Source organism: Schistocerca cancellata, chromosome 1, assembly GCF_023864275.1.
Source record: "Schistocerca cancellata isolate TAMUIC-IGC-003103 chromosome 1, iqSchCanc2.1, whole genome shotgun sequence".
Lineage (NCBI taxonomy): Eukaryota > Metazoa > Arthropoda > Insecta > Orthoptera > Acrididae > Schistocerca > Schistocerca cancellata.
The window spans coordinates 713,772,485-713,797,396 of record NC_064626.1 but is presented as its reverse complement, the minus strand read 5'-3'; the positions used below and the strand labels follow the sequence as shown (position 1 = coordinate 713,797,396).

Below are 24,912 nucleotides of genomic sequence, written 5' to 3'. Positions count from 1 at the left end.
TTTTTGAGAATGGTGACAGCAGGGAAATGGGCCAGTTATTTTCTATGTCTTCTGCATTACCTTTCTTAAGAAAAGGCACAACTCTTGCCTGTTTTAACTGCTCTGGAAATGTCCCTGATGTGAAGGATTCATTTATTATATTTGTTAAGGGGCCTTGTATAATGCCACTGCATTGTTTCAGTACACACATTGGTACTTCATCTAAGCCTACTCACTTTTCTTTTTACTCGAAAATCTATTAGCATGAAACCCACATTTCTTAAAAACACTTCATTTTGGTGTCATACTGTACTTTTCGAGAGATTTACCAATCTATTCGTCACTTTTCCTTGGAAAAACGTTAGCACAATAAAAAACACACAAACACACACACAAATTTCAAGCTTTTGCAACCCAAGGTTTCTTCATCAGGAAAGAAGGAAGGAGAGGGAAAGACGAAAGAATGTGAGTTTTAAGGGAGAGGGTACGGAGTCATTCCAAACCCGAAGCGGAAAAACTTACCTTAGGGGGAAAAAGGACAGGTATACACTCGGACACATATACATATCCATCCACACATATACAGACACAGGCAGACATATGTAAATGCAAAGAGGTTGGGGCAGAGATGTCAGTCAAGGCGGAAGTACAGAGGCAAAGATATTGTTGAACGACAGGTGATGTACAAGGGGTGGCAACTTGAAATTAGCAGAGGTTGAGGTCTGATGGGTAACGGGAAGAGATAATATATTGAAGGGCAAGTTCCCATCTCCGGAGTTCTTATAGGTTGGTGTCAGTGGGAAGTATCTAGATCTCCTGGACAGTCTAACACGGTGCCAAGATGTGCTGGCCATGCACCAAGGCATGTTTAGCCACAGGGTGATCCTCATTATCAATAAACACTGTCTGCCTGTGTCCATTCATGTGAATGGACAGTTTGTTGCTGGTCATTCCCAAATAGAAGGCTTCATAGTGTAGGCATGTCAGTTGGTAAATCACGTGGGTGCTTTCACACATGTACACTTTCCGGGTTACAGGACTGGAGTAGGTGGTGGTGGAAGGATGCATGGGACAGGTTTTACACCAGGGATGGTTACAAGGGTAGGAGCCAGAGGGTAGGGAAGGTGGTTAGGGGATTTCATAGGAATGAACCAAGAGGTTACAAAGGTTAGGTGGACGGCGGAAAGACACTCTTGGTGGAGTGGGGAGGATTTCATGAAGGATGGATCTCATTTCAGGGCAGAATTTGAGGAAGTCATATCCCTGCTGGAGAGCCACATTCAGAGTCTGATCCAGTCCTGGAAAGTATCCTGTCACAAGTGGGGCACTTTTGGGGTTCTTCTGTGTGAGGTTCTGGGTTTGAGGGGATGAGAAAGTGGCTCTGGTTATTTGCTTCTGTACTAGGTCGGGAGGGTAGTTGCAAGATGCAAAAGCTGTTTTTAGGTTACTGGTGTAATGGTTCAGGGATTCAGGACTGGAGCTGATTCGTTTGCCACAAAGACCTAAGCTGTAGGGAAGGGACTGTTTGATATGGAATGGGTGGCAGCTGTCATAATGGAGGTATTGTTGCTTGTTGGTGGGTTTTATGTGGATGAATGTGTGAAGCTGGCCATTGGACAGATGGAGGTCAACGTTGAAGAAAGTGGCATGGGATTTGGAGTCACCCCGCACCCCTACCTTCTACCTACTTCCTGTCCATGAACGGACACAGGCAGACAGTGTTTGTTGGTAATGAGGATCACCCTGTGGCTAAACATGCCTTGGTGCACGGCCAGCACATCTTGGAACAGTGTTACACTGTCCAGGAGATCTGGATACTTCCCACTGACACCAACCTATCAGAACTCCTGAGATGGGAGCTTGCCCTTCAATATATTATCTCTTCCCGTTACCCATCAGGTAACCTCTGCTAATTTCAAGTTGCCGCCCCTCGTACATCACCTGTCATTTAACATCATCTTTGCCTCTGTACTTCCACCTCGACTGACATCTCTGCCCAACCTTTTTGCATTTACATATGTCTGCCTGTGTCTGTATATGTGTGGATGTGTGTCCGAGTGTATACCTGTCCTTTTTCCCCTTAAGGTAAGTTTTTCCACTCGCGGGATTGGAATGACTCCTTACCCTCTCCCTAAATCCTACATCCTTTCATCTTTCCCTCTCCTTCCCTCTTTCCTGATGATGCAGCCTTGGGTCACAATTCTTGACACTTACGATGGTGATATACAGTATGAAAAGGACAAAAAATCTGTAGCTAAATATCTTAAACAAATGAAAAAGAGGTAACTAATACCGTTTCCAATTATAGATGTTGACAGAAAGAAGAAGTGGAAGTTTTTAACAGACAGTTACCAGAGGTTCAAGAAGAATAAAATTAGACAGAGGCACTGCTGCCTCAAAAAATTCAATAGCCTAGTGACATGAGCAGTATCATTCCTCAATGGTGTTCCACAAGACAGATCAGGAGAAACAAATATTCCAGTGACATCAGTGCAGCCAACAACAGAGGAAACTGAAGAGGATGATGGAGACCATAGACATTAACTGCACCTTCTGGTATCACTCAAAGAAGATTTGGACCAAACAAACACAACACAAATTGGTGGTGAAACTTCTGAGTTTACAAATTGTTAATTCTGTGTATCAGTACAGGCAAATAAACACAGTAATGCTCATAGAAATGGTGACAGAATACCAAAAGTGTAAAAATAAAGGCATGAAAGTTGGAAAAATTTATTAAAAATATTTATGGAGCACTAAAATTATGACATTGACTTGTTTTCCCATCACATCAGTGAATTTATAAGGAGGTTACATCCATTTTACATGAAAAAAAGTAATACCATTTTTTCTTACTATGAAACAATGGCTGCACAGTGCAACATGCTCAGTCATCAAGTGATACCAGTAGTCCTTCAACTTCCTCACCTCTGTCACAGAATTCAGTGTTAGAAAGTATCACTGACTTACCAAGTCTTGGAAGTACAGCACAACATATTAGTATATGACATTTTGTACACTTACCTCAGTGTAAAAAATTATTTTTATTCTGTGCTTATTGCATTTCTTAGACACTGTAGTCTTATATCATATTTAATAAAACTGAGCATGAAATTAAACTGTTTTTTGTTTAAATAACACTAGCTCCTGAATATGGTTTCGCACTTCAGAAATTTTTTTGCATTGACACTGTCTAAATTCCTTCTTTTTTACATTTACATAAAGGAACTGCCAGCTTTTGTCCTTGTAACAATAAAACCTCATCAGCTTCCTCTTCTCATAGCAGCACAATAAATGAGGTGAAGTAGCGTTCCACCTCGCATAGTTCTTACAAGCAACTTCATTGTCTGTTTGCCACTCTTTTCTGCAATGGACAGACTTGTAGCATCCCTTTTCTTGTGTATAATATATATAGTTCATAATATAAATATCATATGATCGTAACCAATGTAATAAATCCAAAAAGGTAATAGAAAAGCAAAGTATGTATAACTAAACAATGACAAATGATCTTTGACTTTGGTCTATAAAACCAACAACATTATCAGTGTTAAGCTCTCTCTCTCTGACTCTCACTTTAACGTTAGTTAGACTCTTGTATTGCCTTGGGTATCATCCTTTGTCTAAATGATCAATATTATTGAAATAAAAATTGATTTTTAAAATTATGTCATGTTATTAATTTACCAAGTTATCTTCCCCATCAGCACAATGATTTTCTGAATAAATATAAATGTGGCTGTCTTTCACAAAGGCTATCAATTCATAATTTTACTGACATCCATTTTCACTTTCTTAGTATCTCTGAAATAGAACCTGCCATATTTTGTAAAAGAAGTCTGATAGCCTTTCTGATCAAATTCATTTCCACAGATTATCACTTTGTAATTGTGTGAGTACACAATTTCAAAACAAATCAGTACCAAACAGATGATGAGCCTAGCTTTGGTGGCAGTTGACTACCACCTCTGTGACAAAAAAAATCTTTGACTTATTTTACAGTATTTTTCTTGTCAGCCATCTTTTACACACTCTTGTTGTTACTCGCCATGAGTTTTGTGTAAAGGTTGGAAAGTGAGCTATCAGCCAACAAGATATTCATCAGAAATAGACAACACACACGCACACGCACACGCACACGCACACGCTCGGCACACACACGCACACACACACACACACACACACACACACACACACACACACACACACACACACACACACACACACACAGTCTGCTGAGCCCAGGCTGGCCTTCTGATGAAGGCCTTGTTGGCTGATAGCTCACTTTCTGACAGTCTTTTTGTTGTGCCTATCAGCATCTCTGTTATTTGGTGAGGAGTAACTCTCCTTTTAATAACACTGTTACATTCCATCCCAGATTTTCCATTGTTTGATGCCGTTAATAAAGTGTATATAATTCAAAAGTGTGTTTCTAGTACATTCTACTACAAGGTAGTATTGGAGAAGCCACAGGGGTGACCCTGTTATTGTGTATTTCCACATCACACTGAATTTCCTCAATGATTATCATGATTTGTTGTGAACAATGTTTCCCACAACCAGTGCTTCCTCAATGTATTATACTTTGGACATCACGTGACAACTCCTATCTTCAACTGCAGTGCCCCCTTCAACAGGAACCATCTTGGACACTTCAGGTTATAGCCCAATGAATACCTATCTTAAGCAAATGGTGCTCAAACAAGTCAAGAAGTCTTGACCCCACATCAGAGTGTGCAGCAAGCAAACATCTACCTTCACAACTTGTGTCATTTTTTCAGCCTTCTGGCTGTGCTGCCCCATCTGCTCAGTTCGAGCATTCTGGACTCTTTCATTTTATAATGGCCATGGCTGTTCCTAGCATGCTGGTCGTATCTTCCGCATCATCCACATTCACACCCACGTGATTAGCACCTACCAAGTTTGCCATGATGTGTGATGACGCGAAGTGCCGGCCCACTATGACAGAGAAATAGGGCGCTGTACTGCTGTTGCACACTGCCCTTGCTGTGTCTAGTGCATGGTTTTGTGCTCTGGCGCTGGCTTAGGCCAGACCCCCTAGCCGTTTCCCTAAGTTGCCTCCCCTCTACAAGGATAGTCCTCCCACACGGTTCACCTTGGTGGACTCTGTTCTGGATGTTAGTGGCATCACCAGTGATAATGTGCACTTTGTACAACTTACTGCACATTTTTATCCAAATCTGGAACTTATCAGTGATATCATCCTGAACACAGGCCTCATCAGCAGGTCGCCAACACTTCCGACAACCTGACACATGCACGCTGTGTGAGCCATGTTCTTCCCTCAATGACACTGCGCACTGCAGTTTGGACCGACGACACACCCACTACCATTCTGCAGACTCAACAGGTCAGTGACTCTTTTGTATCAGTGTTGTGTGCAATGCCCTCTCCCCCTCCTCACGCCTCATGGCCATTTTAAATGGTACCTGCCCCACTGAAGACCCCCACAGAACACCTGTGGGGAAGTGCCTGACAGCTAACAAACTGCACCATGCTAAGGCTGCTATGCAGGAACTATTAAGTTGCAGGTACAGTCCACCCCTCTCCTAGTAACTGGTCTCCACTTATCCACCTGGCCCTAAAAAAGATGGTACACTTAGGTTGCGCAGTGACTACTACAAACTAAACAGGTGCACAATTATCCAATTCCACATATTCAAGACTTCATGCAACAGCTGCATGGTGCATGTGTGTTTAGCATCACAGACTGATGCAATGCTTACCATCAAATCCCTATGCATGCTGATGACATCATTACACCATTCAGCCTATTCAAATATTGTTTCATGCCTTAAACACTGAAAAATGCCATCCAAACCTGGAAGCACTTTACTGTTTCTCTACTTTTCCTGCAGCCATTCTGCTGTCCATATCTGAATGACACCCTTATCTTTTCCTCTTCCGAAGATGAGCATGAGAAACACCTATTGCACTTGCTACAAGTCTTTGCAGACAATGGTGTTGAAATTAATCACGATAAAACTCAACTAGCATCATCTTCCTTGGTCAAGGGCATTTGCCCAACTTCCAATCATGCCACCTTCATCTCCAATCTACTGTTACCTGAAACCTCCCATGATCTCCACAAAGTTTCTAGGTGAGGCATACTTTTTCAGGTGCCATATGTCTCCCCCCCCCCCCCACTATCTCAATTCAAGCCCCATCCATGGACACTTTAGCTGGCATAAACACTTCTGGATCACTTAGTATGACACTATGTTACAAGCTTTTGAGAATCTCAAGGTCACAGTCTCCAATGCTGCCACACTTGGGAGTCCATCCCCGATGAGCACATCTCTATAACCACAAATGCCAGTGACTCCTCTGTCAGCGTCATGCTTCAGCAACGTATAGGCGACATCTCAGAGCATCTTTACTTCTTCTCCAAGCAACTGTCCTGCTCCCAGTGCAAATGAGCTCTTCCAACAGGGAGTTATATGCCATTTACAAGGCATCAAAGTACTCCTGAGAAGACACTGAAGGCTGTTATGTCACCATGGATGACTGCTCTCTTGTGGAAACATTACAAATCCCTGGTGCTGACCTCCCCCTCATTGTTTTTGACATATGGACCTTATTTCTCAGTACTCTACAGATGTCTGCTACATCAGAGGTGCTGTTATATCATTGCATACTAGATGTCAAGTATTAACTCCTTTACTTCGACCCTTTACCTGGCCAAGATGCCTCACTTGCAGCAACAAGACCTGATATACTGAACTAGTTACAAGACTCATCTACAGCCATTGTAGTGGAATCATGACTGCTACCTGGATCAGCTACTCCAATGTTGTGTGACACTTCTACTGGCATGCCATGTCCCATAGTTCCTTCTTTTCTGCAATGCAAATTTTTCAGTTCCATTCACGATCAGGCCCAACTGAGCATCAAAGCCAAAATGCACCTGCTCACCACGCATTTTGTTTGGCCGACCATCAAATGTGTCTGCCACACCTGGGCACACACGTGCATTCACTGTCAATATAGCAAGATCAGTCAATTTGTGTTAACTCCTCTGAGATGTTTTGACATCCCAAAGAACATTTTTGCTACATACATCTCGACCTGAATACTCCATCCCTCTCTCAGTAGCTTTCAAATACATTCTTTCTATGATCGGGACTTGTAGGTGGGTGGAGGCTGTTCCCCTCATTGATACATCAGCCAGATCAGAAGCCCACGCTTTCATTTACACTTGGCTGGCCTGCTTCAGTTGCATGTCACCTGTCACTACAGATCAGCACCAGCAATTCAAATTGCTCCTTTTTGCCAAACTTTGTAATCTATGTGGTGTTGCCAAGTTCTGCAACACTGCCTACGATTTACAAAGTAACAGACTTGTGGAGAGCTGTAATTGCACTCTGAAAGCTGCACTGATGTGTCACACCAGTAGATGGGCAGAAGCATTGCTGTATGTCCTCTCGGGCACACATACCACCTTCAAAGAGGATCTTCAATCATCTTTAGCTGAGGTACTTTACATGAACCTTTGGTCCATCCCGTAGAGTATATCAAGGACTCTGATCCTCTTCCCACCCCACCCCCCACCCCTCCATCACCACCCCTCTCGCCCCCTTGTAGCGGGGCTTTAAATTTCGCCGCGCTACACTCGTTCCCTCAGATAAAAATATCCCGTCGCAGCGGTATGAGCGCTCGACGGCAGAGAAAATACCAAAATTGTAAACTTTTTTGTTTTCTATCCGTTTTCAATTGTCTCTTGTTAGCCGTAGCTTAAGGCAGGCGTGATCGGATGCTGATGTAAAAACTTAATGGCTAATCTTGATTTGATTGTAATGTGTAGACATTGTGGAAGTTATTAAGAAATTCGGTGGATGGAAGTAGCAAAGTGAATTAAATTGCATACAGTATCAAGATGATTTTAATTGGTATAGATTAGTGATCCCTGGACTATTGCAAGATTTCGGAGCAGATTTTTTCACGCTGAAATGGAGATTTTTGAAGACGTGGACGCCGCCCGAAAGAAGATAAGTTAATCTGGTAAAGGATGATCTCTCTTCTACGCCACTTTCCCCTGTCAGTTACATTCTGTTATTCTCTGTTTCTTTTCAATACTTTTTGTAGTGGAAATTGGTTTAACTTTTGCTCAAAAACGCCACAAGGACCACCCCAACTATAGCTTTTCTGAAATACGAAGTCCGATCTGCATTTCTTTCATTCTTTCCCTTTTTTCACGGTCTCTCTTCTCCCATTTTTCATCATTTTTTTTTTTATTAACCACTACAACTGGCGACCGTGACAGGACGCAATTTTCGGATGTGTCGTTTTTGAGCAAATTTGAAACTTTAATTTGTATTTTTCCCAACAGAGAATAAAATCCTGAAGTTTAAAGGGTAACGAAAACACCAACTTTATTGTACCTAAGCAAATGATACAAAAATATTGTAAAGAATTTTTGTAACTAATTCAATCTGTTTTTCTTTTCATGACATACATTGATGCAAAAATGTTGTTTTGAGACCTTTTGGTGATTATCCGATGGAGATGTATTAAGAAAATCCATATTTTAACGAATACGATTTATGCAGAAGTGATTGACCAGCCGCTGCAGGACAGAAAATTTAATGGTGAGTCACACAATTATGTTTCATTCAAACATTCAATAGCCAACTGCAAAATCCATTTTTCCCTTTCCACACATCCTGTAGTTCTCTTCTAGATTTTTCCAAAATTATCTATTTCTATTGTAGTTTGTGGTAATTATAGTATTGTTGTAGCTGCATATGAAGATCGTGAATTTGACCGCCAAACAGTCATTTGTTACGAAAAATTTTATCCGCCCTGCTGCATTTTTCTCAACCATTGTTTGCAATAGAGCAATCATTTACATTGACGAGAAAATATTTCAACCTAAATTTGAGTCAAATCTTTATTAATCAGACTTATATTATTCCCTTTTTGACTTACTATTATACATCCTATTACAATGGAACGTGGTAAGGTAGAGATAGTTTCGGCAGATGAGTTAAGTGAAGTAGATTCATCTTTCAACAAACAAGAAAGTCCGCGTTTCCCTCCATGGACGAGTTCACAGATCAATGCAATGATTTTGCCTCAAACTCGCGACATTTGTGATAATACACAGATGGCGACTTTAAATGACGAAATGTGGAATGGACGCGATACTAGACCGTCAGCGCCATTGCTAACATCAATGTCAGAACCGAATATGAGACAAATTCAGCAATGTGACACAAATCGGACACAGGAAACTGACAAACTGGACCGACTATTAGAGTTATTTGCAGACATGAAACGAGACGTTAGTCAGAAAATTGACATATTAAACCATACTATGACCGAAAATTTTGAACGGACGACAAAACAGATGACAGAATTAAATAACACCACTCAACAGCTCAGCCAGCGATTTGAGACATTGTCCGATCGAGTCACTAAACAGGAAGAAACTTTAGTTACATTCACACACGAAACAAAAAACAATATCAACCGATGTGAGAGTCAGTTAACTCAAATAGTTAATGTGCAGCAGGAAGTGAACACTCGTGTGGAAGAGTTAGCTCAGGCCCACACTTCAGCTACCTCCATTCAAGAAAAGCTGACCGAAGAAGTGGGAAATATTACCCAACAACTCACAATAGTAGTTCTTGAACAGACCCACCTCAAAGAAAAGATAGGAAAATTAGAAGACCGAGCGGACCTCGCGTCACTAAACAACGACACCAACATGGCCGAAAGAATTGTACATGAATGTAAATTGTGTGACGACTATCTGGACAAAAAACTTGAAACAATTACACAGGACATACATTCAAAAGCAAAGACACATGTTAAAGACGAGACAAAACACACAGAAGACGAAGTGACAAAATTACGAGACAATGTTGTGCCGTGTTTGGCGATTGGTGCAAATGCATCGCTAGGAAACGACAAAACAGCTAAAACCATGGCTAACGACACAGACAGGACACCTATTGTGGAATCACCTATTTCCAATCAAAATTACAATGTGCCGCCTTCTTTTCCACCAAACGAGCAATATTACGATACGACACCTAGAGTAGCAAGTGACACAAACTACGTCAATACAGTTATGCCCAACCGGCATGACCGATGACACGTTTGTAAGACATGGGCATTTCCAGACATTTTCCAGTGAGGACAAGCACAAAGTCCACCCTATTGTGTTTATTAGATCATTTGACGGTGTTTTTCCACGTAGTTGGTCAGAAGTCGATAAAATCAGATACGTCACCAATCTCATGAGAGGACGAGCAGCTAAGTGGGGTGCCGCTATGAAGCGGCGGTGCCTTACGTTTGAACAGTTCGAACAAGCCTTCTTGGACGAATTCTGGTCCGAGAATGAGCAACAGAGTCTAAGGAGAGAAGTGTGCAACCCCGAGACCTATGACCCTAAAAAAGAGACGTTAAGACAATACTTTGATAGGTACCTAGACAAGACGCTGTACTGGTCCAAACCAGCCGACTTGCCAGCGATAATTGACACTTTAAAGAGCCACTTACCCTTTCCATACCGAGACAGATTAATAGGAGTACCGGAGAATGACGTTAAGACTTTCTTAAACTTCTTAGATCAAATGGACGTAGTTTACAGAGGCGATTCACGCCATTCAAATTATATTCATATTAGTAACCAAAACCAGCACCCACCCCAAAGGAACCGTAGTGACGGTGTTTGGTGGAACCATCCGTCCGCGCCGCGACACAATACGATGCCTGCGCGCGAAACATATTCAAATGGAAACGTGTATGACAGTAGGAACATCCGCAGAAATTCGTGGAATAATAATAATAACAATAATTATCACCCATATCAAAATGGTAACTACAAGCAAAATGAAAATTACAGACAGTACAACAACAACAACAATAGGAGACGTGAGAATAACCGGTACAACCCGGGCTACTTTAACAGGAACATGACATATAACAGACATAATTACCACCAAAACAATACCAATCCCAACAATCACCGACAGAATATGTGGAACACACAAAATTCACGCATGACTAATCATAACCCTCCACGGAATCCGCCCCCGTTCCCCAGTACAGTTTTGCACTCCCCGCCACGAAGTAGCAATAACAATTGCGGCGCGCCATCAGCTGACGCGTGGGCGCCAACCGGCCGGAATGTAAACATAGTGGAGCTGGTCAATGAACCCGGCCAAACACAGCAGACGACGGAAAACAGTCGACGACCGAGCTAAGCGCTCGTGCTACGGTCGTGAGGTGTTGTAAGAGCGCAATGGCTGAGACGGTTTGTTTCCTCAGGTACGATGACAAAATGACAGCAGAACAGGAATTAACCGACGAGATAAACATTAAATCAGACAGTTGTGTTAAAGAATTCATACAAGCTACGGCATGGGTTAAGTTTAACGATTATGATGTACAAATTTTATTCGATACTGGTGCCGCTGCAAGTGTGATGTCAACCGCATTCTATAATGAATTGAAACAAATTATAAACATACCCACATTACCTGTACAGAATTGCCACGTGGTTAGTGCCACAGGTACTAAATCTAAGAACATACGCATGCAAGCTCTTGTTAACTTCACATTTTCCAATACACAGTTCAAGTGTAATTTTCTGATTGTAGACAAGCTTATCGTACACTGCATCCTAGGGATGGATTTTTTGAATGAACACAAAGCAATCATAGATTTAAGTAATGGCATATGTCAATTATCCGTAGGAGAACAACTAATTAATGTTGAACTTAACAAGACGATTGAACCACGACAAAAACATTACGAAGTAAGTCAATTTCAATTGGTATATCCTACCATAGTTAGTGTATGTAATTTAACACCTGAAGATTCCGACTATCAGGAGATTGAGCAGGATTTATTGTATCAGAAATGTGTCGAATCTGACTACTTAACGAAACCACAGCAAGAAGAATTGTACAAATTATTGTGTGATTATGCACAAGTTTTCAGTGAGAGGCCTGGTGTAATCAGAAGTTATAGCTACAAAATGGATGTTAAGCCACATAAGACTTATTGTAGGACACATTATAATATTCCATGGGCGAAGAAACCTGCAGTTTTACGTGAAATCGAGCGTATGTTGATCTGGGGTGTTATAGAAAAATCACATTCCCCTTACTGCAGTCCTATCCTGGCGGTAGGCAAGCAAGATGGAAATGTCAGATTGGTGCTAGACGCACGTGAAATCAACAAAATTGTTATACCCGTTAACACAAGACCCGTCAACTTGGATGAACAGTTGCTAAAATTTTATAATGTACAATACCTAACTAATATTGACCTCCGCTTATCGTATTGGCAGGTGTCCCTTCACAATGACAGTCGTAAATACACTGCTTTCCTCTGTGAAGGACGCAGTTATCAATTTTGTGTGTTGCCTTTTGGTTTGCGCGTAAGCGCGGGCGTGTTCACCGAGGCGCTTGACGCCGTTCTCGGCCCGTGTTTGTTGTCACGCGTTACGGCGTACGTCGATGACATCGTCGTGGCAACAAATACGTGGGAGGAACATATTGATCTGTTACAGCAAATTTTATTTAAATTTTCACAAGCTGGAGTCACAGTAAATCTTTCGAAGTCCAAAGTAGGAAGGCGTGAAATCAAGTTTTTGGGCCATATTGTCTCGCCGGAAGGTATTCGTCCCGATTCTAAGAAGATTGATGCTATTCGTAATTTCCCTCCTCCACAAAACCGCAAACAGTTGAAAGCATTCTTAGGTTTATCTTCTTTCTTTCGGAAGTTTTGTTTCAAAACAGCTTCTGAACAGCTCTCACCTACTAACTTTACTGAAAAAGAACGCAATTTGGAGATGGACAGAGTTTTGCCAAGCTGATTTTCAGGCTATTAAAGATGCATTGGTGAACGCACCCCTCCTCTGCCACCCTGACATGACGTCAGATTTTTGCCTAGCCACGGATTCGTCATCATACGGCCTTGGAGCTTTTCTATTTCAAATTCAATCCGAATCAAGACAATCTGTCATCAAACCGATAAGTTTTGCGAGCCGCACGCTCACTGAGTGCGAGAGGTCGTATTCGGTGACGGAACGGGAGGCTCTTGCCATTATTTGGGCATTCCGTAAGTTTCGCTACTTTCTTTGGGGTAAACATACTCGCATATACACAGACCACCAAGCCCTTTCTTTCTTGCTATCATGCAAATTGCTTCATTCACGGCTCACCCGGTGGTGCCTTTCACTGCAAGAATACAGCTTCGAAATTATTTACATTAAAGGTGAATCAAACGTAGTAGCCGATGCCCTGTCCCGTTTGCCCCAAGGCACACAGGATTTTTCGGAACTTTCTGAGCAAACATCAGACTTTAACATCTTACTTATGTATGATGGCACATACGCCCCATACTACTGCAATATGTGCAAGAACTTTGCTTCACTTCAGGACAGCGACCCCAGGTGGTCAAATATCAAAAAGAAATTACGTACAGATCCTTCTTCACATTTACAAAAATATTACACAATACACAAAAATGTACTTTATCACAGGCGTACCCCAGACTCGCACCATTGGTGTGTCTGTCTACCCGACGCGCATGTTGATTTTATTCTGTTCACACACAAAACTTGGGGACACTACGGAGTCACCAAATGCACTGATAAAATAGTACAGTACTGTTATCTTCCCAATCTGCGTCGGAGAGTGTTGCAAATTGTTCGTAAATGTATCATCTGCCAAAAAGCAAAATTTTCCAACCGATCATCTTTGAATGAATTACATCCTATTATACCAACCCGACCTTTGGAGTTAGTATCGTTGGATATCGCAGGACCTTATCCCAGAGCTCGTGGAGGTGTGAAATACATCGTTGCTGTACTTGATGTCTTCTCAAAATACTTAAAATTGTATGCTATCCGCACTGCCAACGCCATCTGCTATTGCTAGACGTTTGACTAACAGTTACTTTACAAGGTTTGGCAAGCCCCATAGCATTATCACGGATAACGCACCCTATTTTACGGGAAGAAAATGGAAATCTTTTGTTGTCACACATAACATCAAACATATTCTTACATCAGCATTTCACCCGGAAGGGAACCCCGTAGAAAGGATTTTTAGAGAATTTGGTCAATTCATGAGAATACATTCACCTCGCAAACACACCAAGTGGATCGAATTTTTAGCACCCTTTGAGCAGATAGTAAACAACTTGCCTCATGCCTCAACAGGATACCCACCACAGGAATTATTATTAAACAAACCTGAACAGAACAAGTGGGCTATGCCCATTCCAAAGCTAACCCCATCCACAACACATATACCTTTGGAAGAGAAAGTAAGACAGGCATACACTACGTTGTGCAATAAAGCCAAGATCAGGAAAGAGAAGTATGACAAACGTGTTACAAATACACAAATCTATCAGGTTGATGACCTTATTCTGTTGCGTTCACATCCCAAGTCTACAAAGTTAAAACAACTGAACAGAAAATGGCAGCTATTATATTCAGGTCCTTTTAGAATAGCAAGCATACCTCACCCAGGTTGTTACTCCCTAGAATACCCGTTATCTCACAAGCCGAGGGGGCTGCATCCCCACAGACATTTGAAACCCTTTGTGCACTAAAACAACATAATATAATGATAACTAAGTTGAACATGAGCAAGTTGCTGTGAAACGAGATCATAAATATTTGTATTGAATACACGAACATTAAGTTATACAGCCTAAGAACACAAACATTTATTTATGGAAATTATATACTGAAGTTACACTTGTACACATAATTATGAAGAGAAGGTAAACCCAGGTGAGTACACTTACTGAATGAGAAAAGATGTTCCTATAGGAATGGGACCTACGCAGGTTAAATTTGTTGTTAATTGTAAATTATAAGGTGAATCAACAATTAGTTATTTCAAGGCACTCTAATGACAGGAGATAATAGCTGTTGAAATCAGTAATGACATAGGTATGTAGCAGAATGAATGAGGATGTAAGAATGAATGATCAGTATGAATGAGTTAATATTTAAGTTAATATAAGAAGTTACTGTGAAGTAGTTGATGGAGAGAGATTATTTGAGGAAAATATTATTGGAAGTTTATGAGAATGGAAGTGCCCCACGTATGTGATATATTAATGTTTGATGAGGAATCTGTTTAAGGTATAAGGATATATATATTATGATGAATATGTGAGTAAGGAATGAGTGAGAATGTTTGGTAATATTGTGCTACATAGAGAAGTGAGTAAACAGTCTACATCTTTAAGATTATATAAGAATTTCAGTTTGAGAGAAAACATTTGTGATGAGTTAGAACACGTGAGAACAAGACGTTAAAAGTGAATCTGTTTACAGTGCCCTTGAAAATGAATGAATGCAAGAAAAGCAGAGTGAACACAATGGTGATTACAGCTGTTGAAAGATGTGTAATAAGAATGTAACTTGGAAACACATAAGCTTTAATTTATTTCAGAAGTGTAACATAGTAACCCTTCGTTAAGTTTTGTTAAGCCACTGTGTGGAAGAGAACATTTAGAGTTCGTGTTCAGACAGGAGAATGATATTTTAAGGAACTTAAGTTGGAAGAAATAGTTTTTTTACACAGCCCTCATGTGAATACATTTGTAAAAATTTTTTTTTACGAAAGTGAAATTAGTGCCATGTTAGCCTTTATTATACTTACACACCACAGAAAACCATGAGGAAACAAAAGATAGGAGAGTTATTAAGGCCGTTTTGCGACTCGTACAACACCTCCACTTAAGCGAACAGATGACAAAATTACATCTACGTTGAAGACATTTGACTTTTTAGGCTATGCAAGGTAAGTGCAAAGGAGCAGTGACCATCCGTGCAGCCGGCGTCGAGCAACGGACAGTGAGAAAGAGACATTTTACTGTCAATTATAATAATATGTTCTTTATTTATAATTTATAGATAGAAATGATATATATACTACATACATGATGTTTAACCTTCACTAAAGTAGAAGAAAGTTCATGGTTGAACTCTTGAGAGGAAATTTGATATGTTATCATATAATACACATTATGAGAGAGAGAATCTCTGAGATACATTTTCCATTTGTATAGACGGTATCCACAAGAAGTGGAGATATTGAGGATGTACTGAGCAGATATGTGATTTACTCATGCAAGGATTTGTTAAGGTATAATACACTAAGTCATATGAACAGTCAGAACACAAACAGAGAAACTGTCATGATGTTACACTACACAGACGTGACGTAAGGACACTTACATTTACCCATGATTTGGTAAACTGTAAGCACCTCCTTTCACACACCCCTTGAAGGTGATGCAAACGTTATAATGTATTATGTTCTCTTTCTTTTTTGTATTAGCAGTAGGATTTGGCAGTTTTTTAGGTAGTGAATAGTTTCTTCCAGCCTATCTTTCTTTCCCTATTATCCTACCACCTACTGCAGCTGGGTATTGTTTGTTTATGGAATGTAAGAATATAATGTGTGACAGTAAACTTTCAGGTATGAATAAAAAGACATGAATATTAATGGCATTACAAGCCTGGTTAACCACTAGCCAGCCAAGATATGGAACCAAAAGAAAGAAAGAAATAATAAATGAAGGAAAGCCCGTGCTTTAAACATTAAGTCTTATATCCCTTGGCACGTCAAAACCTTAATAAAGAAAATCAAAATGACCATAAACCCCAATAAAAGAAAGCCAATGGGACTTAGTATAATTTTTTTTTTGTGTAAATATTTCACGTGTATATTCTTGTAAATTTATATGTATTTGTATATGTATAAAACTTTGCATACGGTCAACATATTTTGAAATGTGACCACGAAATGTAAGCTTTCAGAATTAACGATGTAAACATGCTTGGACAAAGTGAACTTTGTTAAAATGTAAATGTGGCAAAAAGTGTTGCAAACTGTGAACGTTATAAACGACGAATTTTGTGTTGTTTGTGAAACTTATGGCGCATAAACAGAATAACTGTTTGTAAATCGATATAAACTGCAATTTACTTCGACGATAATGAGGATTTTCACACTGCAAATGAACGTTTGTTGGCAAGTGTAAACAATGTGGTGAAACACCTACCTTTGCGAACATCGACGCCGTTGTTCCTGGCCGGCCTTCAGATGCTTGGAGACTATAAACTCAGCACCTGTCGTAGGCGATGTGGAGGCTAAAAACTACATCGACCATATATGCCCCGGGAACAATAGTCATGAAAACGCACAAGGACCTGGAGTGTTGTGTCGTAACAGAAGACATGGACGTTGCTTCGGATCACGCACACGCTCAATCTTATGGTGTCACCGGACTTAACACGCCATTTATGCTGGAATAACAACTTGTAATGAACACTATGTGAGAGCGAATACTGTTGAAGACTGTCATAACGCAGCGATTTTGAAACTGCCGCACGCGAAATTCAGTGATGCTATTGCGCGTGCGCAAAGACTACGTGCTGCCAGAGATGCATTGGGAAACCAACGCTGGGAGTACACAACATTAACTGCGCTGGTGAGCAGCTTGCTCAAACACACACTATGTAAACATATATATATTAATTGTCTAAAAAGGATCAAAACTGTAACAAGTGTATGTAGTATATAGATTTAGAAACCAAGTATTGGCAGAGATAATCCTCTAAGTATGCACGTGGCGTTTCCTGGGAAAATATGTATAATAGACATTTAGGTATATCTATTCTATTGTTTGCTAGCCTGCCACGCTAAATGTTTTATCGTGACAGTCGAGGGGGCGATGTAGCGGGGCTTTAAATTTCGCCGCGCTACACTCGTTCCCTCAGATAAAAATATCCCGTCGCAGCGGTATGAGCGCTCGACGGCAGAGAAAATACCAAAATTGTAACCTTTTTTGTTTTCTATCCGTTTTCAGTTGTCTCTTGTTAGCCGTAGCTTAAGGCAGGCGTGATCGGATGCTGATGTAAAAACTTAATGGCTAATCTTGATTTGATTGTAATGTGTAGACATTGTGGAAGTTATTAAGAAATTCGGTGGATGGAAGTAGCAAAGTGAATTAAATTGCATACAGTATCAAGATGATTTTAATTGGTATAGATTAGTGATCCCTGGACTATTGCAAGATTTCGGAGCAGATTTTTTCACGCTGAAATGGAGATTTTTGAAGACGTGGACGCCGCCCGAAAGAAGATAAGTTAATCTGGTAAAGGATGATCTCTCTTCTACGCCACTTTCCCCTGTCAGTTACATTCTGTTATTCTCTGTTTCTTTTCAATACTTTTTGTAGTGGAAATTGGTTTAACTTTTGCTCAAAAACGCCACAAGGACCACCCCAACTATAGCTTTTCTGAAATACGAAGTCCGATCTGCATTTCTTTCATTCTTTCCCTTTTTTCACGGTCTCTCTTCTCCCATTTTTCATCATGTTTTTTTTTTTATTAACCACTACACCCTCCACAGCCTACTCACATTAGTCGAGTTTGTCCCATTCCCACACCCAAACAACACCATCCATCTTAATTCACAGTAGTGTCACCACCTGCAACTATGCCATGCTATGTGACGACTCAACTCACATGGCTTTGCAACCCCCTTATTCAGGTCCCCACAAGGTACTACCACACTCTAACAACACCTTTGTTATTCTCAGCAGCCTCAAACTGAATTCTTGCACAGGCTAAAACTGGCCTGGAAATTGAAGACACCATGATGCACGACCTGCCACGCAGAGAACCTACTCCAGTCGAGTATGGTGACTCATCACTATATCGAAGCACACCGATTCTTGCATCCACGTCTGACAACCCTTACTGCCTGTGTTACTGTGATTCCCCCAGTGTTGTGCTCAAGACAAGTGATTCTCACATGCTCATTCTGATAACTCATCTCTCACCAGCACAGCTGAGTGTCGCAATTATCTCCATCAACATCTCACCTTTCACCCAGAAGATCTTCCGATCAAACAATTCTCTCTTCCTTCTTCATCCCCCTGCCCATTCCTTCACTGACCACAACACTGCTTACCTTACCCTTCTGAAACATTACCATTTTCCACCTTCTACAGACAAGGCCAACATTACTTTTTTTGAAGAGATCCCTCTAAACCCAACGAAGCAATTGAATGCAAACTTTGAACATGTGGCATCTGAATTATGTACTAAAGTAACAGCACTGATAAGTTCAGCTATGAACATTTGGCATCTTAATTATATTCCAAAGTAATTGAACAGTTACATTCAGAGATGAATATGAACTTTGAATGTGTAGCATCTGAATTAGAAACAAGATACGGATCTCAATTGAAGCAAAACTTTCAACATTTTAGGATGGAATTTACCAAACTGAAGAAAGCATACAAAAATTTGCCAGAGACTGTGCATAGTTTGTCTTGGTAGGTCAAAAAAAACTCAAAACTGCACAGAAGACACTGTTAAGCAGCTTTCTGGACATGTGTAAAACGTTTCCACAGCATGAGACAAACAGATACAAGAAAAATTTGAAAGTAAATGTAAAGCGATTACCTTTCAGGTTATTAACTATCAGAACAAGATGGATGATCAGCTGAGGGAGTGTTTGTAAAAGGAAACACCAGTTGTGGTACAACATGCTAAAAACAAAGATTTGTTAACAGATAATAAAACTAACAAAGTAGGTAACAAAATGTCCCAGTGGCTAAAAAGGCAATTGGAAAAAAAAAAAAAAAGATTTACGAGACATCCACACCATACACCTTTCCTGTGAAAAACTGTAAAATAGTAGGTGCTTTGGGCAACAAGTCTAAAAATGTTAATGTACAGAGTCAAGTTTTAGTTGAGACAGGTGACTGAGCAATAACAAGCATGTTCTTGGTCACTGAGAATTCACTAGTGTGCTGCATGTGGGTAATAGATGTTTTGCAAGAGAGGAATACAATGGTAAGCCTCTCTTGTGATAAGTGTATATTTTATGTAGACAGGAAAGAAATAATTTTAACCCTTATAAAGAGTAAGGTACATGGTAAGTTATGTCAAGGTGTCAGGATTAGATTTGTAGTGCTGAGGTAATGTCTAAAGACAAAAGGTTTCCTTCCTTTTCACAGGGTATAAGTGCAGGTAAGAAAAACAGTGATGTAGAGGCTTGCAAGAATCAAATTAAAGGAAAAAGTGCACAGTCAACATATTTACTTTTTGAGCAACAAAATAATTAATTGATCTGCTCTATAGTTATATTAAAGTACTCAACAAAAAACCTGGTACTATAAAAAAACTACATAGATAAAATGGAAGTCAGAACCCACAAGACATATTGCACTCTACTTACTATATTCCATGGGCCCAACAAGAGTCAGTTACCCAAGAAACAAGATAATCTATTGCATCACACGTCACGTCCAGCTGAGTAAGAAGCAACAAAATTTACAGTACGTATCAAGTAAATAAGACGAGATAGAAGAATTAGTAGCAGCAGAACTACTGCATATATTTATTATGACAGAACATGGGTTAACCTCTTCAGGGATATTGGCACATATGTGGCCATTAACATTCTGCTGAATGTATTGAAGAAAATGAGGTCCTATGATGGGCAGTGGTTACATTTGTGGCCATTGTGTTCCCATAAGTTGGCTACCCTGTCCCTAGTTCATCATCTTTGACTGTTATGGAGAGAGATGTTTTTATATCTGTGGATAGTCAGTGGCTGCCTGTTGTTCAGTATGTACATTTGAAATCGTAAGTTACACTTTTTTGCAGGAGAATTTTTCATCTACAATTTTTTATTGTGTGCTTTGAACATTTATTATTATAATGTTACTGTTTAAACAGTGATATCTGGGGACTATTTTGTATAAAACGACTTTTTACAAAGTTACAAATTTGTGGACACAGTGCAATAGGGAACATTACCTGAAATACAACATAACCACCAGTGTCTCAATGATAAAATACCGTTTTTGTCATTTTGTTACTTTCATTTATTTTACAGTTTCTCTTCCAGCATTATTAAAAATGAGTCAAAGGTAAACACACAGCCCAGAGGAAATTTCACTCATTTTAGATTCTGTTGATGATCCCAATTGTTCTGATTTGGACATAATCACAAGTGATGAAGACAATGATATTCCTGATAACGATTCTGATGATGGTAGTGTTGTTGGTGATGACATTGTTGCTAGTGTTGATTTAGCTGTTGATAGTGCAATTCAATCAATAACAGTGCAGACCAATAGTGCAACTACAAGTACAAGTTCCACAGTTTCGAATTCTTCAACATCTTCCCATATTATATGGCATCCAAACAAGGACAATGTCTTCGTTGGTAATATTCCTGTGGTGTTTACAAAAGTAATGGTCATCCTTCAGTAGAAAGGACACCATACTTTTTACTACTGCAGCATGTTCACTCCTGAAGCCCTGGACGTGATAGTTAGAGAGACAACACGATATGCTTTTACAAATGGTTAATGCAATTTCTCTGTCTCAGTAAGTGAAATTCATTGCTTCTTAGCGATTAATTTGATTATGACATATATAAAGTACCCAAACTATTGTATGTACTGGTCAAGAAACCCAGCTTTGAGAATGGATCTTATTGCTGACATTTTATCCCTAAAGAGATTTGAGAAAATAAAAACGTATTTTCATTTTGTGGACAATGATGAAATCCCTGAAAACAATACTGACATGTTTGTGAAGCTGAAACCCATTTTGGACATACTGAAAGAGACATTTTCAGGGACAGTAACTCCTACTGAATATCATTCTATAGATGAAATGATTATCCCCTTCAAGGGTAGAAGCAGGGCAAAACAGTATATAAAGTCTAAACCCAATAAGTAGGGATTCAAAGCATGGGTACACTCTATCTAAGATGGATATGTGACATTTTTTGAGATATACCAAGGGAAAAGGCAGGAACAGAATAACACGCTGAGCCCTAACTTTGGTCCTATTGGGAACACTGTCATAAGATTGTGCCAGAGGCTAGAAGGAAAGAATCACAAGATCATTCTTGACAATTTAGTCACAACAATCACATTGCTTTCGTATCTGAAGCAAAAGAAAATTCATGTATTAGGAACCATAAGGTCGAACAGACTGAAGGATGCAAAGAGTAAATTGACCGACAGCAAAGCTCTAACGAAATCAGGTCGAGGTTCACTGTCTATTGCTACTTCTAATGACAATATTACAGTTGTGCGATGGGTGGATAGAAACATTGTCCACATGGTATCTATCTTTGCTGGAGGGACACCAACTGATACTGTCAAAAGATGGGATGTGAAGAACCATGCTCACATAGATATAAAGAGCCCATATGCTGTAGCATGCTACAACAAATTCATGGGCAGAGTAGACATGACTGAGCAGATAGTCACACACTACCCTCACAAAATGAAGAGCAAGAAGTTTTATTTGAGAATATTTTTCCACTTTTATAATGTTGCACTAGTAAATGCATGGATTCTTTACAAAAGAGACACTGAAAGAAATATTTCTTTCGGGGAATTCGAGGCATCAGTTGCTTCAACAGTTACAGAGCTTGGAAGCCAGTAAAGGAAGAGTGGCAGTCCATCAAACACCCCTGACCATGCTCACTTGAAGAAAAGGCAACACACTGTATGTTCTGCAGATATAAGACTGGATGGAATAGCCCATTATCCTGAAAAAAGGACTGTAAGAATCCTCCTAGGTGCAGAGATAAAAACTGCAAAAGAAGAACAAGATACATCTGCAAAAAATGCAAGATCCTGTTTGACCAGAATGTATGGAGTTCTTTCACAATACATGATGTGAACAATTTCTTGTTACTTAAATTTTTCCATTATTTATCACATTTTTTGGTTTCGTTATGTTTTCACCATGTTTGCTCTCATGTAACCTGCTATGCACCATGTACACAAATGTGGCCATTTCCTATTTTCATTATTGTACAGTAAAGTGAAGCAGTTATTGAAAAAATATTTTTGTAATGAACATCTCAAATATAGTGTTAAAAACTGTCAAAATTTGAATTATTAAAAAAAATTTGTCACTGAAGAGGTTAAAGGAAAATGAAATTAATGTTTACAACATACAGGACTATGAAAAAGTGGCTTCCTTCTGCAGATGTCACCGTAAATGTGGAGCAGTTGCAGTATATGTACATAATGAAATGAGGGATTCGAATCATGAATAGCGGACAACTGTACAGAAATGCTATTTGAAACAGCAGCAATACAGACAAAATTCAAAGGGGGAAGTGTTTTGGTATTGACATACAGATCACTAAACAGTCAAGTAAATGGTTTTCTGAAAGAGCTTGAAGTTCTTTTAGACAAGGCTGTTAGGCAATTCACATATGTAGTAGTAGCAGGCTATCTAAATATTAGGACACTGAAAGAAAGCTGTTATACAATGACTGTCAGAGATTTAACTCTAGAAGGATTGTACCAGTCAGTCAGACTGGTGAGCATTGTTTAATGTTTAAGAAATAACATTCATTTTAATTTGTGGTCCTTATTTTTCATGATGAGCAAGATGTATGAGATGGGCAAAATACCTTTGGACTTCAAGAGGAATATAATAACTCCAATTCCAAAGAAAGCAGGTGCTGACAGGTGTGAAAATCACTGAACTATCAGTTTAATGAGTCATGGTTGCAAAATACTAACACAAACCCTTTACAGAAGAATGGAAAAACTGGTACAAGCCAATCTTGGGGAAGATCAGCTTGGATCCCAGAGAAATGTAGGAACATGCAAAGAGATACTGACCCTACTACTTCTCATGGAAGATAGGTTAAGGAAAAGCGAACATACATTTAACATTTGTAGACATAGATAAAGCTTTTGACAATTCTAAAGGTGGCAGGGGTAAAATACAGGGAGTGAAAGGCCATTTACAATTTGTACAGAAGCCATAACAGTCAACAGGCACGAAAGGGAAGCAGTGGTTGAGAAGAGAGAGAGAGAGGGTTGTAACCTAAGCCCAGTGCTATTCAATCTGTATACTGAGCAAGCAGTAAAGGAAACAAAAGAAAAATTTGGAGTAGGAATTAAATTCCAGGGAGAAGAAATAAAAGCTTCAAGGTTTGCCAATAATATTGCAATTCTATCAGAGACAGCAGAGGACTTGGAAGAGCAATTTAACAGACTGGAAATTGTCTTGACAGGAGGATATAAGATTAACATCAACAAAAGCAAAATGAGGATAATGGAATGTAGTCAAATTAAATCTGGTGATGTTCAGGGAATTAGATCAGGAAATGAGACACTTAAAGTAGTAGAGCAGAGTTGATATTTGGGAAGCAAAGTAACTGATGATGGTCAAAGTAGGGAGGATATAAAATTTAGACTGGCAATGGTAAAAAAAGCATTCCTAAAGAAGAGACATTTGTTAACATTGAGTACAGATTTAGGTGCCATGAAGTCTTTTCTGAGTGTATTTGTATGGAGTGTAGCCATGTATGGAAGTTAAACATGGACAATAAGCAGTTTAGACAAGAAGGGAATAGATGCTTCTGAAGTGGGGTGCTAAAAAAGAATACTAAAGATTAGATGGGTAGATCACATAACTAATGAGTTGGTGCTGAACAGAATTGGGGAGAAGAGGAATTTATGGTACAGCCTGACAAGAAGAAGGGATTGGTTGGTAGAACACATTCTCAGACATCCATGGATCACCTATTTAATACTGGAAGAAAGCATAGCCATAAAAATCATAAAGGGAGAGAATGAGAGAAGTACATTAAGCAGATTCAGAAGAATGTAGGTTGCAGTGGTTACTCAGAGATGAAGAGGCTTGCACAGGATAGAGTAGCATGGAGAGCTGCATCAAACCAGTCTTTGGACTGAAGACCACAACAACATCAACACATTTTTCATGACTGTTAATGTTCCTGGTTGGTTTATAATTTCTGTAAAACACAAACATCTATTTTAAAAACTGATTAAAGTATTAAAGGTGCAACAACAAATTTTTTCATCTGCTTTGTTTATCTTATTTCACTG

At 39.6% G+C, this 24,912-nt stretch overlaps 1 protein-coding gene across 1 annotated transcript; it reads left to right on the top strand.

The window, feature by feature from the left end:
* The first annotated feature begins 20,582 nt into the window (after positions 1–20,582).
* LOC126097157 (piggyBac transposable element-derived protein 3-like) lies at positions 20,583–22,477 on the top strand. The gene is made up of 6 exons (XM_049910592.1): positions 20,583–20,653; positions 20,747–20,808; positions 20,907–20,940; positions 21,070–21,239; positions 21,405–21,713; positions 21,825–22,477. The coding sequence occupies exons 1-6, from the start codon at positions 20,583–20,585 to the stop codon at positions 22,475–22,477; spliced, it is 1,299 nt and encodes a 432-aa protein (XP_049766549.1).
* Positions 22,478–24,912: the final 2,435 nt, after the last annotated feature.

Coding starts and splice junctions, on each gene's coding strand:
- LOC126097157 (XM_049910592.1), top strand. CDS start 20,583: ATGGAGAGAGATGTTTTTATATCTGTGGATAGTCAGTGGCTGCCTGTT. Junction 20,654..20,746: donor CAGTATGTACATTTGAAATC/GTAAGTTACACT, acceptor CTGTTTAAACAG/TGATATCTGGGGACTATTTT. Junction 20,809..20,906: donor GTTACAAATTTGTGGACACA/GTGCAATAGGGA, acceptor TTTATTTTACAG/TTTCTCTTCCAGCATTATTA.